Source organism: Pseudophryne corroboree, chromosome 1, assembly GCF_028390025.1.
Source record: "Pseudophryne corroboree isolate aPseCor3 chromosome 1, aPseCor3.hap2, whole genome shotgun sequence".
NCBI classification, from domain to species: domain Eukaryota; kingdom Metazoa; phylum Chordata; class Amphibia; order Anura; family Myobatrachidae; genus Pseudophryne; species Pseudophryne corroboree.
Genome location: NC_086444.1, coordinates 497,818,644 through 497,837,709, shown reverse-complemented (window position 1 = coordinate 497,837,709; position 19,066 = coordinate 497,818,644). Strand labels below are relative to the sequence as shown.

Below are 19,066 nucleotides of genomic sequence, written 5' to 3'. Positions count from 1 at the left end.
CCAGTTAACAGTATGAACAAGAACAGAGCACCAGATAAACCTGATGCAACCATAACATAACCCTTATTTAAGCAATAACTATATACAAGTATTGCAGAAGTAGTCCGCACTTGGGACGGGCGCCCAGCATCCACTACGGACTACGAGAAATAGATTTACCGGTAAGTAAAATCTTATTTTCTCTAACGTCCTAGTGGATGCTGGGGACTCCGTAAGGACCATGGGGATTATACCAAAGCTCCCAAACGGGCGGGAGAGTGCGGATGACTCTGCAGCACCAAATGAGCAAACACAAGGTCCTCCTCAGCCAGGGTATCAAACTTGTAGAACTTTGCAAAAGTGTTCGAACCTGACCAAGTAGCTGCTCGGCAAAGCTGTAATGCCGAAACCCCTCGGGCAGCCGCCCAAGAAGAGCCCACCTTCCTTGTGGAGTGGGCTTTTACTGATTTTGGAAGCGGCAATCCAGCCGCAGAATGAGCCTGCTGAATAGTGTTACAGATCCAGCGAGCAATAGTCTGCTTTGAAGCAGGAGCACCCAGCTTGTTGGATGCATACAGGATAAACAGCGACTTAGTTTTCCTGACTCTAGCCGTTCTGGCTACATAAACCTTCAAAGCCCTGACCACATCTAGTAACTCTGAATCCTCCAAGTCACGAGTAGCCACAGGCACCACAATAGGTTGGTTCATATGAAAAGATGACACCACTTTTGGCAGAAATTGTGGACGGGTCCACAATTCTGCCCTGTCCATATGGAAAACCAGATAGGGGCTTTTATGTGACAAAGCCGCTAATTCTGAGACATGCCTAGCCGAAGCCAAGGCTAGTAGCATGACCACCTTCCACGTGAGAAATTTTAACTCCACGGTTTTGAGTGGCTCAAACCAGTGTGACTTCAGGAAACTCAACACCACGTTAAGATCCCAAGGTGCCACTGGAGGCACAAAAGGGGGCTGAATATGCAGCACTCCCTTTACAAACGTCTGAACTTCAGGAAGAGAAGCCAGTTCTTTTTGAAAGAAAATGGATAGGGCCGAAATCTGGACCTTAATGGAACCCAATTTCAGGCCCAAAGTCACTCCCGACTGTAGGAAGTGAAGGAAACGGTCCAGCTGGAATTCCTCCGTAGGGGCATTCCTGGCCTCACACCAAGCAACATATTTTCGCCATATACGGTGATAATGTTTAGCCGTCACGTCCTTCCTAGCCTTTATCAGCGTAGGAATAACCTCATCCGGGATGCCTTTTTCTGCTAGGATCCGGCGTTCAACCACCATGCCGTCAAATGCAGCCGTGGTAAGTCTTGGAACAGACAGGGCCCCTGTTGCAACAAGTCCTGTCTTAGAGGCAGAGGCCATGGGTCCTCTGTGAGCATTTCTTGCAGATCTGGATACCAAGTCCTTCTTGGCCAATCCGGAACAATGAGTATTGTTCTCATTCCTCTTTTTCTTAGGATTCTCAGCACCTTGGGTATGAGAGGAAGAGGAGGAAATACATAAACCGACTGGAACACCCACGGTGTAACCAGTGCGTCTACAGCTATCGCCTGAGGGTCTCTTGACCTGGCGCAATACCTCTGTAGCTTTTTGTTGAGGCGGGATGCCATCATGTCCACCTGTGGCAGTTCCCACCGACTTGCAATCTGCGTGAAGACTTCTTGATGAAGTCCCCACTCTCCCAGGTGGAGGTCGTGCCTGCTGAGGAAGTCTGCTTCCCAGTTGTCCACACCCGGAATGAACACTGCTGACAGTGTTCTTACGTGATTCTCCGCCCAGCGAAGAATTCTGGTGGCTTCCGCCATCGCCACCCTGCTCCTTGTGCCACCTTGGCGGTTTACATGAGCCACTGCGGTGATGTTGTCTGACTGAATCAGCACCGATTGGTCGCGAAGCAGGGTCTCCGCTTGACTTAGGGCGTTGTATATGGCCCTTAGTTCCAGGATATTGATGTGAAGGCAAGTCTCCTGACTTGACCACAGACCTTGGAAATTTCTTCCCTGTGACACTGCCCCCCACCCTCGGAGGCATGCATCCGTGGTCACCAGGACCCAGTCCTGAATGCCGAATCTGCGGCCCTCGAGAAGGTGAGCACTCTGCAGCCACCACAGGAGAGACACCCTGCCCTGGGGGATAGGGTGATCAGCCGATGCATCTGTAGATGTGATCCGGACCACTTGTCCAACAGATCCCATTGAAAGGTCCTCGCATGGAACCTGCCGAAGGGAATGGCCTCGTATGATGCCACCATCTTTCCCAGGACTCGCGTGCAGTGATGCACAGACACCTGTTTTGGTTTTAATAAGTCTCTGACCAGCGTCATGAGCTCCTGAGCCTTCTCCATCGGGAGATAAACCCTCTTCTGGTCTGTGTCCAGAATCATGCCCAGGAAGGGCAGACGAGTCGAAGGAATCAACTGCGACTTTGGAATATTTAGAATCCAGCCGTGTTGCTGTAACACTTCCCGAGAGTGTGCTACGCTGATCAGCAACTGCTCTCTGGACCTCGCCTTTATGAGGAGATCGTCCAAGTATGGGATAATTGTGACCCCTTGCTTTCGCAGGAGCACCATCATTTCCGCCATTACCTTGGTAAATATTCTCGGTGCCGTGGAGAGACCAAACGGCAACGTCTGGAATTGGTAATGACAATCCTGTACCACAAATCTGAGGTACGCCTGATGAGGCGGATAAATGGGGACATGAAGGCATGCATCCTTTATGTCCAGAGACACCATAAAATCCCCCCCTTCCAGGCTTGCGATGACCGCTCTGAGCGATTCCATCTTGAACTTGAACCTTTTCAGGTATATGTTCAGGGATTTTAAATTCAATATGGGTCTGACCGAACCGTCCGGTTTCGGTACCACAAACATGGTCGAATAATAACCCTTTCCTTGTTGAAGGAGGGGAACCTTGACCACCACCTGCTGAAGATACAATTCACAAATTGTAGCTAACACTATTTCCCTCTCTAAGGGGGAAGCTGGCAGGGCCGATTTGAGGTATCGGTGAGGGGGCATCTCTTCGAATTCCAGCTTGTATCCCTGAGACACAATCTCTAGTGCCCAGGGATCCACCTGGGAGTGAACCCACTTGTGGCTGAAATTTCGGAGACGCGCCCCCACCGGGCCTAGCTCCGCCTGTGGAGCCCCAGCGTCATGCGGTGGATTTAGTGGAAGCCGGGGAGGACTTTTGTTCCTGGGAACTAGCTGTGTTGTGCAGCTTCTTTCCTCTGCCCCTACATCTGGCAAAAAAGGACGCACCTCGGACTTTCTTGCCTTTTTGTGATCGAAAGGACTGCATTTGGTAATACGGTGCTTTCTTAGGTTGTGAGGGAACATATGGCAAAAAAAAATTGACTTTCCAGCAGTAGCTGTGGAGACCAGGTCCGAGAGACCCTCCCCAAACAACTCCTCACCCTTTTAAGGTAAAACCTCCATGTGCCTTTTTGAGTCGGCATCGCCTGTCCATTGCCGAGTCCACAGGACCCTTCTGGCAGAAATCGACATTGCATTTATTCTAGAGCCCAGAAGGCTAATGTCTCTTTGAGCATCTCTCATATATAGGACAGCGTCTTTTATATGCCCCAGGGTCATTAATATATTATCCTTGTCCAAGGTATCAAGTTCCTCAGATAAGGTATCTGTCCATGCTGCTACCGCACTACACACCCAGGCCGACGCAATTGCCGGCCTTAGTAAGGTACCTGAATGTATATAAATGGACTTCAGGGTACCCTCTTGCTTTCTATCCGCAGCATCTTTTAGGGTGGCCGTATCCTGTGACGGCAGGGCTACCCTCTTGGATAAGCGTGTGAGAGCTTTGTCCACCCTAGGGGAGGATTCCCAGCGTAACCTGTCCGTTGGCGGGAAAGGATACGCCATAAGCATCAGTTTGGAAATCTGCATTTTTTATCTGGAGACTCCCAAGCTTTTTCACATAACTCATTTAGCTCATGTGAAGGGGGAAAGGTCACCACCTGCCTTTTTTCCCCATACATATGAACCCTCTTGTCAGGGACTGGGGTTTCCTCTGTGATGTGCAACACATCCTTAATTGCTATAATCATATAACGGATGGCTTTAGCCAATTTAGGCTGTAACTTTGCATCATCGCCATCGACACTGGAGTCAGAATCAGTGTCGATATCTGTGTCAACAATTTGGGATAGTGGACGCTTCTGAGACCCTGACGGCCTCTGCAACATAGGATCAGGCATGGGCTGAGACCCCGACTGTCCTAAGGTTTTAGCTTTATCCAACCTTTTATGCAAGGAATTAACATATCATTTAAAACCTTCCACATATCCATCCAATCAGGTGTCGGCGCCGTCCCCACATTCATTTGCTCCCGCTCTGTTTCCACATAGCCTACCTCGTCAAACATGTCGATACAAGCGTACCGACGCACCACACACACAGGGGATGCTCTTTTTGAAGACAGTTCCCCCACAAGGCCCTTTGGAGAGACAGAGAGAGAGTATGCCAGCACACACCCCAGCGCTATATGTCCCAGGAATCACACAGTAACTTAGTGTTAACCCAGTAGCTGCTGTATATACTGTTTTTGCGCCTAATTTATGTGCCCCCCCACTTTTTACCCTCTTCTACCGTGAATCTGCAGGGGAGAGCCTGGGGAGCTTCCTCTCAGCGGAGCTGTGGAGAGAAAATGGCGCTGGTGAGTGCTGAGGAAGAAGCCCCGCCCCCTCAGCGGCGGGCTTCTGTCCCGCGTTTGTGTAAAATTATGGCGGGGGCTCATGCATATATACAGTGCCCAACTGTATATATGCCCAACTTCTGCCAAGAGGTCCTAATTGCTGCCCAGGGTGCCCCCCCCTGCGCCCTGTACCCTACAGTGACCGGAGTATGTGGGTTTAATGTGGGAGCAATGGCGCACAGCTGCAGTGCTGTGCGCTACCTCAGTTTGAAGACTGGAGTCTTCTGCCGCCGATTTTGAAGTCTTCTTGCTTCTGTCACCGGCTTCTGTCTTCCGGCTCTGCGAGGGGGACGGCGGCGCGGCTCCGGGATCGGACGACAAAGAGCGAGATCCTGTGTACCATCCCTCTGGAGCTAATGGTGTCCAGTAGCAGGACCTATCTTCAGTGAGTAGGGCTGCTTCTCTCCCCTCAGTCCCACGATGCAGAGAGTCTGTTGCCAGCAGATCTCTCTGAAAATAAAAAAACCTAACAAAATACTTTCTTATAGCAAGCTCAGGAGAGCTCACTAAGTAGCACCCAGCTCGTCCGGGCACAGATTCAAACTGAGGTCTGGAGGAGGGACATAGAGGGAGGAGCCAGAGCACACCAGTATCCAAATTCTTTCTTAAAGTGCCCTGTCTCCTGCGGAGCCCGTCTATTCCCCATGGTCCTTACGGAGTCCCCAGCATCCACTAGGACGTTAGAGAAATAAAGAATATTGTTTTTTTGTAGCAGAACTACAAGTCCCAGCAAGCCTCCCCCGCAAGTTGGTACTTGGAGAACCCTGGTACATGAAATGATTATTGGTCAAGATCAACTCAAGAAATTCTAAAAGTCCCTCAATAGGAACAGCCACTGTACCCACTGAGATTAACAATTTCCTTACTGCCTCAAGGCACAAATCATGTGGGATTATAGTATACAGTGAGGACACATCAAGTGTCACAAGCAGCACTCTCTCATCGACATCACCAAGTTCCAAAATCTTGTTTAAGAAGTCACCTGTATCTTGTTTGGAGAAGGCACGCTCAAAATGTGCAGAACCAAAAACACATAAGGAGGCACGGATGATATACGTTACACAGTTTGATGGCAAATCAACCAGTATTGGACCCTCATTGAGACGGCATTGGCCAATATTGAAATCTGACCCTAAATTAAAGGGTATGTTTGAACATCCACCAATGATGGCCTACAGAGGCAGCCGTAATCTAAAACAGCTCTTAATGCATCCAGCAAAACACGCTGTTAATAGAGAAAGTGGTTGGCTAAATCCACAAAAGAAGGGTTGCGTGAAATGCTTGGGATGTGTTACATGTCGTTCCATGCTGGTTGGGGACAGGTTCCCACATCCCCGGAGTGGGAAGTTGATCAACATCAGATTTAGGCTACACTGACGCCTTGATCACGTAATCTATATGTTGGTCTGCCCGTGTGGCCTTCCATATGTGGGGTTGACCACATGTACATTTAGGGAGAGGATGGCGAATCACCGTAGCTCGATCCATCAAGCACTGCTGACAGGACGTACCGACAAGCCAGTTGCTCAGCACTTTTTGACAGCAGGACATCAAGTGGCCTCCCTTAAGTGTCGCATTATTGAGTGGGTTCCAGTTCCCAAAAGGAGCGGGGATCGATCACTCCTTCTAAAGAAGTTAGAAGCAAGGTCGATTCACAGATTGGGGTCGGTAGTGCCCAATGGACTCAATGAATCTAATCCATTAAACTTCTTTCTACGTTAAAAAATTTATTTTTCTATATTTCAAAAATACTTTTTTTTTTTCATTTTTTTCTTTTTCTTTTTTTTTTGTTCTAAGCTGCTAGTTGGATGATCTGACCGACATACACTCTTTAATTATCTGAATGCATTTATGTGTGTATAACTTTCTTTGATCTTTTTTTTTTTTATTTTCGATTTCCATGTGTGTTTTCTTTTCATACATGGATGTGTGTTTACATATGGAATTGGTGTATTTTATTAACACATGCTTTTTTGTTTGATGTTTTTTTAATGGTAGCTGAGGAACTGTGGCTGTATAATGGTGGGCTAGGACAATATTTGGTTAGCTCTATGAAAGTAGTAATATATAGCTATGAGTTTTTCCCTTGGAATAGTATAGTTGAGTTCCTAAAGCCCTCCCTATTAACAGCCACGGTCCAGCTATATAGGATTTAATGGGTATTATTTTTAACTGCATCTGACTGGCTCTGCTATTAGAGCTAGTGGCGCACATTCACGTTGGTGGGATGTTGTTACTTTACACAATCAAAGGTGGTGATTTATGTATGTATTATCTCCTGGTCTATTAATATAAATATGTGCTCTAATGGAGATGAGATATTAGCTCCATCAGTCTGATGTCACTGCGGGGATTCCCCCTGTTTGCGTCTCACTTCACCAGGTTGCACTTCCGCCCGGGTGACGCGTGCGTCCCACGGGCCGGAAGTGGTTGTCGTTGCTTAGCAACGCGTGACCAGGGACTTGATGCTTCCCTGCTGGTCCGCTGACGTGAGCGGCTGGCGAACTGGAAGGGCTGCGTTTGCGAGCCCGCCGGGGTCGCACAGCGGGATTGTATTGCTTTCTTAGTGAGTTCTATTCCCGACGTGAATGTGGCCCACTCGCTCTCGTTCTTTGTTTACCATTAGAGATTATGGTGTAGGATGTGCAGTAGTGTACTTTAAGTCGCATTATTATGAGGTCATAAAATGGGCGGTTTTGGCGCCAATTTCAATTGTGAATAGATGTATATATAGAGCCAGTGGCTTATTTTACTGCTGGATGCCTGGGATGATCTGCTGTTTGGTTTTATCACCTGATGTATAGTGCTTTACATAGCCTCCTGAGGAAGGCCCGGTGAGGGCCGAAAGCGCTTGAGGATACTATTCAAGTGGATTACGTAACGTATATCATAATAAATGAGAATTTTTTCTTGCATATTTGGAAAATCTGGAGAGTGCCTCTATTAATTCTCTATAATTACAATGCTTTGACATTGGAGTTGACACCCCAGTCGTTTTTTGAGGATGTGAGTGCAACCTTTATGGATATAGATATATATATATATATATATATATATATATATATATATATATAATAACACTACATCTACAGAATAGATAAGCTGGTTTATAACTCAGCAGCCAGTTACCGACAACTAATAAATACCCTGTGTGAATGCTTTTGCCATCTGGGTGACATTGGGGACGGGTTCACTACGGCTGGCCGGCGGTCGGGCTCCCGGCGACCAGCATCCCGGCGCCGGGAGCCCGACCGCCGGCTTACCGACAGCTTGGCGAGCGCAAATGAGCCCCTTGCGGGCTCGCTGCGCTCGCCACGCTACGGGCACGGTGGCGCGCTACGCGCGCCACACTATTTTATTCTCCCTCTATGGGGGTCGTGGACCCCCACGAGGGAAAATAAGTGTCGGTATGCCGGCTGTCGGGCTCCCGGTGCCGGTATACTGAGCGCCGGGAGCCCGACCGCCGGCAAACAGAAGACCACCCTTGGGGACAAATGATCAGTTCATTGGCTGCAAGTTGTCACCGCATCTCACAGTGCTGCGTACAAAAATCAGTGAGTCTGGCACAACTGCAAGTGCAGCATACAGGAACTCTTACTTGCAGGGGCGAGATCATTAAAATGACCCATAAGAGGAAGATTGACACTTGGCTCAATAGTATTTTGAGACTGCTTCTTAAACACTTACCTAAAGAGTCAAAACTTTCCTCTGGTCTAATGTAGCCCACAATAACTATGCTAAGTGTTTCACCGTAGAAGTCTTCTTCAAATTGATGAATAATATGAGTTTCCTAAAATCAGAGAAAACAATACTTGGGTGAGACCTATGATGAGACATTACAATAAAAAGCTGTTCTGTTTGTCTAGACTAGGCTCATCGGTCTTCTGGCTGAAGTCTAAGCACACCTCACCAAATAGCATGCAGTATATGCCTAGTAAGCCACAGCTTGTTCAAGCTAATAATAAATGAAGGTTAACACTAGGAAATATAGAGATTGTCAATGCATTCAGTGACCATATCAGAACATATAACTTGTTCACAGAACACTGATGACTTGTAACATATATTTCAATGTAATATACCAGTTGTTTGTACCTACAATTTCATAATGAAGTTGAAACAAAATGCATTACAAGGTTTGCTTTTTCTTCTTAGATGTAGAAGAAAAAAAAAATAAGAATTTACTTACCGATAATTCTATTTCTCATAGTCCGTAGTGGATGCTGGGAACTCCGTAAGGACCATGGGGATTAGCGGCTCCGCAGGAGACTGGGCACAAAAGTTAAAGCTTTAGGACTACCTGGTGTGCACTGGCTCCTCCCCCTTTGACCCTCCTCCAAGCCTCAGTTAGGATACTGTGCCCGGACGAGCGTACACAATAAGGAAGGATTTTGAATCCCGGGTAAGACTCATACCAGCCACACCAATCACACCGTACAACCTGTGATCTGAACCCAGTTAACAGCATGATAACAGAGGAGCCTCTGAAAGATGGCTCACAACAATAATAACCCGATTTTTGTAACAATAACTATGTACAAGTATTGCAGACAATCCGCACTTGGGATGGGCGCCCAGCATCCACTACGGACTATGAGAAATAGAATTATCGGTAAGTAAATTCTTATTTTCTCTGACGTCCTAGTGGATGCTGGGAACTCCGTAAGGACCATGGGGATTATACCAAAGCTCCCAAACGGGCGGGAGAGTGCGGATGACTCTGCAGCACCGAATGAGAGAACTCCAGGTCCTCCTCAGCCAGGGTATCAAATTTGTAGAATTTAGCAAACGTGTTTGCCCCTGACCAAGTAGCTGCTCGGCAAAGTTGTAAAGCCGAGACCCCTCGGGCAGCCGCCCAAGATGAGCCCACCTTCCTTGTGGAATGGGCTTTTACAGATTTTGGCTGTGGCAGGCCTGCCACAGAATGTGCAAGCTGAATTGTACTACAAATCCAACGAGCAATAGTCTGCTTAGAAGCAGGAGCACCCAGCTTGTTGGGTGCATACAGGATAAACAGCGAGTCAGATTTCCTGACTCCAGCCGTCCTGGAAACATATTTTCAGGGCCCTGACTACGTCCAGCAACTTGGAGTCCTCCAAGTCCCTAGTAGCCGCAGGCACCACAATAGGCTGGTTCAAGTGAAATGCTGAAACAACCTTAGGGAGAAATTGAGGACGAGTCCTCAATTCTGCCCTGTCTGTATGAAAAATTAGGTAAGGGCTTTTATAGGATAAAGCCGCCAATTCTGAGACACGCCTGGCTGAAGCCAGGGCTAACAACATTACCACTTTCCAAGTGAGATATTTTAAGTCCACAGTGGAGAGTGGTTCAAACCAATGTGATTTTAGGAACCCCAAAACTACATTGAGATCCCAAGGTGCCACTGGAGGCACAAAAGGAGGCTGTATATGCAGTACCCCCTTGACAAACGTCTGAACTTCAGGAACTGAAGCCAGTTCTTTCTGGAAGAAAATCGACAGGGCCGAAATTTGAACCTTAATGGACCCTAATTTTAGGCCCATAGACAGTCCTGTTTGCAGGAAATGTAGGAAACGACCCAGTTGAAATTCCTCTGTAGGGGCCTTCCTGGCCTCGCACCACGCAACATATTTACGCCAAATACGGTGATAATGCTGCACGGTTACATCCTTCCTGGCTTTGATCAGGGTAGGGATGACTTCATCCGGAATGCCTTTTTCCTTCAGGATCCGGCGTTCAACCGCCATGCCGTCAAACGCAGCCGCGGTAAGTCTTGGAACAGACAGGGTCCCTGCTGAAGCAGGTCCTTTCTTAGAGGTAGAGGCCACGGGTCCTCTGTGAGCATCTCTTGAAGTTCCGGGTACCAAGTCCTTCTTGGCCAATCCGGAGCCACGAGTATAGTCCTTACTCCTCTCCTTCTTATGATCCTCAGTACCTTGGGTATGAGAGGCAGAGGAGGGAACACATACACTGACTGGTACACCCACGGTGTTACCAGAGCGTCCACAGCTATTGCCTGAGGGTCCCTTGACCTGGCGCAATACCTGTCCAGTTTTTTGTTGAGGCGGGACGCCATCATGTCCACCTTTGGTTTTTCCCAACGGTTCACAATCATGTGGAAGACTTCTGGGTGAAGTCCCCACTCCCCCGGATGGAGGTCGTGTCTGCTGAGGAAGTCTGCTTCCCAGTTGTCCACTCCCGGAATGAACACTGCTGACAGTGCTATCACATGATTTTCCGCCCAGCGAAGAATCCTTGCAACTTCTGTCATTGCCCTCCTGCTTCTTGTGCCGCCCTGTCTGTTTACGTGGGCGACTGCCGTGATGTTGTCTGACTGGATCAGCACCGGCTGACCTTGAAGCAGAGGTCTTGCTAGGCTTAGAGCATTGTAGATGGCCCTTAGCTCCAGGATATTTATGTGAAGTGATGTCTCCAGGCTTGACCACAAGCCCTGGAAATTTCGTCCCTGTGTGACTGCTCCCCAGCCTCTCAGGCTGGCATCCGTGGTCACCAGGACCCAGTCCTGAATGCCGAATCTGCGGCCCTCTAGAAGATGAGCACTCTGCAACCACCACAGGAGAGACACCCTTGTCCTTGGTGACAAGATTATCCGCTGATGCATCTGAAGATGCGACCCGGACCATTTGTCTAGCAGATCCCACTGGAAGGTTCTTGCGTGGAATCTGCCGAATGGGATTGCTTCGTAAGAAGCCACCATCTTTCCCAGGACCCTTGTGCATTGATGCACTGAGACTTGGCCTGGTTTTAGGAGATTTCTGACTAGTTCGGATAACTCCCTGGCTTTCTCCTCCGGGAGAAACACCTTTTTCTGGACTGTGTCCAGGATCATCCCTAGGAATAGGAGTCGGGTAGTCGGGATCAGCTGAGATTTTGGAATATTGAGAATCCAACCGTGCTGGCGCAGCACTATCTGAGATAGTGCTACCCCGACTTCCAACTGTTCCCTGGATCTTGCCCTTATCAGGAGATCGTCCAAGTAAGGGATAACTAAAACTCCCTTCCTTCGAAGGAGTATCATCATTTCAGCCATTACCTTGGTAAAGACCCGGGGTGCCGTGGACAATCCAAACGGCAGCGTCTGAAACTGATAGTGACAGTTCTGTACCACAAACCTGAGGTACCCTTGGTGAGAAGGGTAAATTGGGACATGTAGGTAAGCATCTTTGATGTCCAGAGACACCATATAGTCCCCGTCTTCCAGGTTTGCAATCACTGCTCTGAGTGACTCCATCTTGAATTTGAACCTTTGTATGTAAGTGTTCAAGGATTTTAGGTTTAAAATTGGTCTCACCGAGCCGTCCGGCTTCGGTACCACAAATAGTGTGGAATAGTACCCCTTTCCCTGTTGTAGGAGGGGTACCTTGATGATCACCTGCTGGGAATACAGCTTCCAATACTGCATCCCTGTCTGAGGGAGACGTCGGTAAAGCAGACTTTAGAAAACGGCGAGGGGGAGACGTCTCGAATTCCAATTTGTACCCCTGAGATACCACCTGAAGGATCCAGGGGTCCACTTGCGAGTGGGCCCACTGCGCACTGAACTTCTTGAGACGGGCCCCCACCGTGTCTGCTTGTAAAGCCCCAGCGTCATGCTGAGGACTTTGCGGAGGCGGGAGAGGGCTTTTGTTCCTGGGAACTGGCTGTTTGTTGCAGCCTTTTTCCTCTCCCTCTGCCACGGGGCAGAAATGAGGCGCCTTTTGCCCGCTTGCCCTTATGGGGCCGAAAGGACTGCGCCTGATAATACGGCGTCTTCTTAGGTTGAGAAGCTACCTGGGGTAAAAATGTGGATTTTCCAGCAGTTGCCGTGGCTACCAGGTCTGATAGACCTACCCCAAATAACTCCTCCCCCTTATAAGGCAATACTTCCATGTGCCTTTTAGAATCCGCATCACCTGACCACTGCCGCGTCCATAAACCTCTTCTAGCAGAAATGGACAGCGCGCTAACTCTTGATGCCAGTCGGCAAATATCCCTCTGTGCATCACGCATATATAGAAATGCATCCTTCAAATGCTCTATAGTCAGTAATATACTGTCCCTATCTAGGGTATCAATATTTTCAGTCAGGGAATCTGACCACGCCAGGCCCGCACTGCACATCCAGGCTGAGGCGATTGCTGGTCGCAGTATAACACCCGTGTGAGAGTATATACATTTTAGGATATTCTCCAGCTTTCTATCGGCAGGTTCCTTTAGGGCGGCCGTATCAGGAGAGGGTAGTGCTACCTGTTTTGACAAACGTGTGAGCGCTTTATCCACCCTAGGGGGTGTTTCCCAACGTGCCCTATCCTCTGGCGGGAAAGGGTACGATGCCAATAACCTTTTAGGAATTATCAGTTTTTTATCGGGGGAAACCCACGCCTCATCACACACTTCATTTAATTCCTCGGATACAGGAAAAACTACAGGCAGTTTTTTCTCACCAAACATAATACCCTTTTTAGTGGTACTTGTATTATCAGAGATATGCAATACATTTTTAATTGCTTCAATCATGTAACGTGTGGCCCTAGTGGAAGTCACGTTTGTCTCATCATCGTCGACACTGGAGTCAGTATCCGTGTCTGTGTCTGCCATTTGAGGTAACGGGCGTTTTAACGCCCCTGATGGCGTTTGAGACCCTTGGACAGGCACAAGCTGAGTAGCCGGCTGTCTCATGTCGTCAACTGTCTGTCGTAACGAGCTGACACTGTCACGCAATTCCTTCCATAAGCTCATCCACTCAGGTGTCGACTTCCCAGGGGGTGACAACTGTATAATAGGCAATTGCTCCGCCTCCATCTCATTTTCCTCCTCAAACATGTCGACACAATCGTACCGACACACCGCACACACACAGGGAATGCTCTGATAGAGGACAGGACCCCACTAGCCCTTTGGGGAGACAGAGGGAGAGTATGCCAGCACACACCAGAGCGCTATATATAAACAGGAATACCACTATAAAATGTGCTTTTCCCTTTATAGCTGCTGTTAGTATCAAAACTGCGCCAAATTAGTGCCCCCCCTCTCTTTTTTACCCTTTTCTGTAGTGCAGGACTGCAGGGGAGAGTCAGGGAGACGTCCTTCCAGCGGAGCTGTGATGGAAAATGGCGCCTGTGTGCTGAGGAGATAGGCTCCGCCCCCTTCTCGGCGGCCTTTTCTCCCGCTTTTTTGTAAGTTCTGGCAGGGGTTAAAATACATCCATATAGCCCTGGGGGTTATATGTGGTGTATTTATGCCAGCCAAGATGTTTTACATTGCTGCTCAGGGCGCCCCCCCCTAGCGCCCTGCACCCTCAGTGACCGGAGTGTGAAGTGTGCCTGAGTAACAATGGCGCACAGCTGCAGTGCTGTGCGCTACCTTGTTGAAGACTGATGTCTTCTGCCGCCGATTTTTCCGGACCTCTTCTTGTTTCTGGCTCTGTAAGGGGGCCGGCGGCGCGGCTCTGGGACCGAGCTCCGAGGCTGGGCCTGTGTTCTGTCCCTCTGGAGCTAATGGTGTCCAGTAGCCTAAGAAGCCCAATCCACTCTGCACGCAGGTGAGTTCGCTTCTTCTCCCCTTAGTCCCTCGATGCAGTGAGCCTGTTGCCAGCAGGTCTCACTGAAAATAAAAAACCTATAACTAAAACTTTCACTAAGAAGCTCAGGAGAGCCCCTAGTGTGCACCCTTCTCGGCCGGGCACAAAAATCTAACTGAGGCTTGGAGGAGGGTCATAGGGGAGGAGCCAGTGCACACCAGGTAGTCCTAAAGCTTTTACTTTTGTGCCCAGTCTCCTGCGGAGCCGCTAATCCCCATGGTCCTTACGGAGTTCCCAGCATCCACTAGGACGTCAGAGAAATAGATATTGTATTAATTAGTATCAAAACATTGAGCACTCATTCAGTCTCCGCTAGGTAAGTCCCCTTCGCTCTACTACATGATTACAGACAAATGGGCCGATACTGACAAAACACACCAGTAACTTTGCACATGAACAAACCATACTGCAATGCAAGGAGTGCAAATACATTTATTACTCTGCATGCAGGGTAAACACTGACTGCTTTTACATGTAGCTCACAAATGCTGTACAGTGGAGGTTCTCAAATGCGTTCCTCAAGGCACCTTAGAGGTCCAGGTTTTAAGGATAACCAAGCTGGGCACATGTGACAATTAGTACCTCAATCAATGTGATTTAACCATCTGTGCTGAGCTATGGATAGTCTTAAAACTTGGACCGTTATGGTGCCTTGAGGACAGCGTTTGGGAACCCCTGCACAATTTAGATGAGCTGGGAGACACACCTCCCAAATCTAACTCTCTCTGTACATTTTATATCTCCCCCATTTGCAGTGTAACATGGCTTTGCCAAGGTATAAAGTTACGTCTTTTTTTTTTTTTTGCTTTGCTGAAAACTCAGAATCAAGAACCAGGCTCTAAGCTGACATGAGACATAGCTACAATGTCAACATCACAATATTGACACATTGTGCAGATGCTGACACAGTCAATGGTGACATAAGAAAATGCCAACAATCTGCATGACCTGGCAGAGTAATGGTGTGTACACACGGTGAGATTTTTTCGCGGACCCGCCAGGTCGGTATCGCAAGAAACGATAGACTGTGCAGGCAAGTCAATCCTTGGTAGATCGGTGTACTATCTAGTTCATCTCACATGTCAATGACATCTCACATAAGCCAAAATCGTAAGCACACATAGGGGTATATGCAATTGCGGTCGAATTGCCGCAAATGTCGAAAAACGGGGTTTCAGATTCGACTTTTTGAAATTCGACAGTTGTCAAATTCGACATGTCTGCAATGGTAAAAATGCGGCTTTTCGACAAAAGTATATTCAATTGAAGAATGTCGATTCGACAACAGTGCTTTTCGACTATCATTTCGTCAATTTCAGTCCGCCTCATTTTGGTGGCGGAATCTAATAGATTTAAAAAAAAACATGTTGTTTTTTTTTTTGTTGTTGTTGCTAATAGCATATCTATTTATATTAGAAGGGATTATCTACTTGGTTTGTCTATTAGGATCCACAAGTAGTATTAAAGAGATCAGAGCATGTTTTTCAGTTAAAAATCAAGAAAAAAAAATGCTCAAAGAGCCCGAGGCTGCTTATGCTTAGGAGGGGGGACCCCACGCATTTTTTTTCTGGGTTTTTTAAAAACTTTTGTGCCGTCCAAAAGTCGAATCCAGGACGCACACTATCAGTCAATTGGTCCGTTTTTCGACAGCGGGACTGTCTAATCCGTTTTTTATTGAATGTCGAATTCGGGTCCCGGCGGCAGGGTGTCTTGTGTCGAATTAAAATAATTAATTATAATTGCATATACCCCATAGTCCGCATCTCAAGAAAAGTCAGTGCAAATCGCAAGGTGTTATGCCACTTGTGATCCAGATTCGATCCCAATGCGCAGTCCCGCCAGGTCGGTATCGCAAGAAAAGATAGACTGTGCAGGCAAGTCAATCCTTGTTAGATCGGTGTACTATCTAGTTCATCTCACATGTCAATTAAATCTCACATAAGCCAAAATCGTAAGCACACAGTCCATATCTCAAGAAAAGTTAGTCAAAATCGGTGGTGCTTGGCTCCAGGGAGTTCAGGGGAAATCGCAAAGTGAAAAATAAGAATTTACTCACCGGTAATTCTATTTCTCGTAGTCCATAGTGGATGCTGGGAACTCCGTAAGGACCATGGGGAATAGACGGGCTCCGCAGGAGACTGGGCACTCTAGAAAGATTAGGTACTATCTGGTGTGCACTGGCTCCTCCCTCTATGCCCCTCCTCCAGACCTCAGTTAGGTAAACTGTGCCCGGACGAGCTGACATTACAAGGAAAGGAAATTTGAATCCAGGGTAAGACTCATACCAGCCACACCGTACAACTTTTGATAACCTTACCCAGTTAATAGTATGAACAACAACTGAGCCTCACTCAACGGATGGCCCATAACAATAACCCTTATTTAAGCAATAACTATATACACGTATTGCAGAAAGTCCGCACTTGGGACGGGCGCCCAGCATCCACTACGGACTACGAGAAATAGAATTACCGGTGAGTAAATTCTTATTTTCTCTGACGTCCTAGTGGATGCTGGGAACTCCGTAAGGACCATGGGGATTATACCAAAGCTCCCAAACAGGCGGGAGAGTGCGGATGACTCTGCAGCACCGAATGAGCAAACACAAGGTCCTCCTCAGCCAGGGTATCAAACTTGTAGAACTTTGCAAATGTGTTTGAACTAGTGATGAGCGGATTCGGTTTTACTCGGTTCTCAAAACCGAATCTTAAGAACCGAGTAAAACCGAATCCGCTCATCACTAGTTTGAACCCGACCAAGTAGCCACTCGGCAAAGCTGTAAAGCAGAGACCCCTCGGGCAGCCGCCCAAGAAGAGCCCACCTTCCTTGTGGAATGGGCTTTTACCGATTTTGGATGCGGCAATCCAGCCGCAGAATGAGCTAGCTGAATCATGCTACAGATCCAGCGCGCAATAGTTTGCTTTGAAGCAGGAGCACCGAGCTTGTTGGGTGCATGCAGGATAAACAGCGAGTCAGTCTTCCTGACTCCAGCCGTTCTGGAAACATATATTTTCAAAGCCCTGACTACGTCCAGTAACTTGGAGTCCTCCAAGTCCCGAGTAGCCGCAGGCACCACAATAGGTTGGTTCAAATGAAACGATGATACCACCTTTGGGAGAAATTGGGGACGAGTCCTCAATTCTGCCCTGTCCATATGAAAGATCAGATATGGGCTTTTACATGACAAAGCCGCCAATTCCGACACACGCCTAGCCGATGCGAAGGCCAACAGCATGACCACTTTCCACGTGAGATACTTTAGTTCCACGGTCCTAAGTGGCTCAAACCAGTGGGATTTCAGGAAATCCAACACAACGTTAAGATCCCAGGGTGCCACTGGTGGCACAAAAGGGGGCTGAATATGCAGCACTCCCTTAACAAACGTCTGAACCTCAGGCAGTGAAGCCAGTTCTTTTTTAAAGAAAATGGATAGGGCCAAAATCTGTACCTTTATGGACCCCAATTTTAGGGCCCATAGTCACCCCTGACTGTAGGAAGTGCAGGAAACGACCCAGCTGGAATTCCTCTGTAGGGGCCTTCCTGGCCTCACACCAAGCAACATATTTTCGCCATATACGGTGATAATGCTTTACTGTCACGTCTTTCCTAGCCTTTATCAGCGTAGGAATAACTTCATCCGGAATGCCTTTTTCAGCTAGGATCCGGCGTTCAACCGCCATGCCGTCAAACGCAGCCGCGGTAAGTCTTGGAACAGACAGGGCCCTTGTTGCAGCAGGTCCTGTCTGAGAGGCAGAGGCCATGGGTCCTCTGTGCGCATTTCTTGCAGTTCCGGGTACCAAGTCCTTCTTGGCCAATCCGGAACAATGAGTATTGTTCTTATTCCTCTCTTTCTTACTATTCTCAGTACCTTGGGTATGAGAGGAAGAGGAGGAAACACATATACAGACTGGTACACCCACGGTGTCACTAGGGCGTCCACAGCTATCGCCTGAGGGTCCCTTGACCTGGCGCAATATCTTTTTAGCTTTTTGTTGAGGCGGGACGCCATCATGTCCACCTGTGGCAGTTCCCATCACTTTGCGATCTGTGTGAAGACTTCTTGATGAAGTCCCCACTCTCCCGGGTGGAGGTCGTGTCTGCTGAGGAAGTCTGCTTCCCAGTTGTCCACTCCCGGAATGAACACTGCTGACAGTGCTTGCACGTGATTCTCCGCCCACCGAAGAATCTTTGTGGCTTCCGCCATTGCCATCCTGCTTCTTGTGCCGCCCTGGCGGTTTACATGGGCGACCGCCGTGATGTTGTCTGACTGAATCAGTACTCGCCGGTTTCGAAGCAGGGGCTCTGCTTGACTCAGGGCGTTGTAAATGGCACTTAGTTCCAGTATATTTATGTGTAGAGAAGTCTCCAGACTTGACCACAGCCCTTGTAAGTTTCTTCCCTGAGTGACTGCCCCCCATCCTCGGAGGCTTGCATCCGTGGTCACCAGGACCCAGTCCTGTATGCCGAACCTGCGGCCCTCGAGAAGGTGAGCACTCTGCAGCCACCACAGAAGAGACACCCTGGCCCTTGGGGACAGGGTGATCAGCCGATGCATCTGAAGATGCGATCCGGACCACTTGTAGATCCTCGCATGGAACCTGCCGAAGGGAATGGCTTCGTATGAAGCCACCATCTTTCCCAGGACTCACGTGCAGTGATGCACCGATACCTGTTTTGGTTTCAGGAGGTCCCTGACCAGAGATGCTAATTCCTGGGCCTTCTCCACCGGGAGAAACACCTTCTTCTGTTCTGTGTCCAGAATCATGCCCAGGAAAAGCAGACGCGTCGTAGGA

The 19,066-nt window shown here is 48.3% G+C and overlaps 1 protein-coding gene across 1 annotated transcript in view; it reads right to left on the bottom strand.

Annotated features, from left to right (window-relative positions):
* RFK (riboflavin kinase) overlaps positions 1 to 19,066 on the bottom strand; it is a 78,156-nt gene that overhangs the window by 5,741 nt on the left and 53,349 nt on the right. Inside the window, exon 3 of the mRNA XM_063913848.1 lies at positions 8,402 to 8,504. Within this exon, the coding sequence (XP_063769918.1) occupies positions 8,402 to 8,504 (103 nt within the window). The remainder of the gene's footprint in view (positions 1 to 8,401; positions 8,505 to 19,066) is intronic.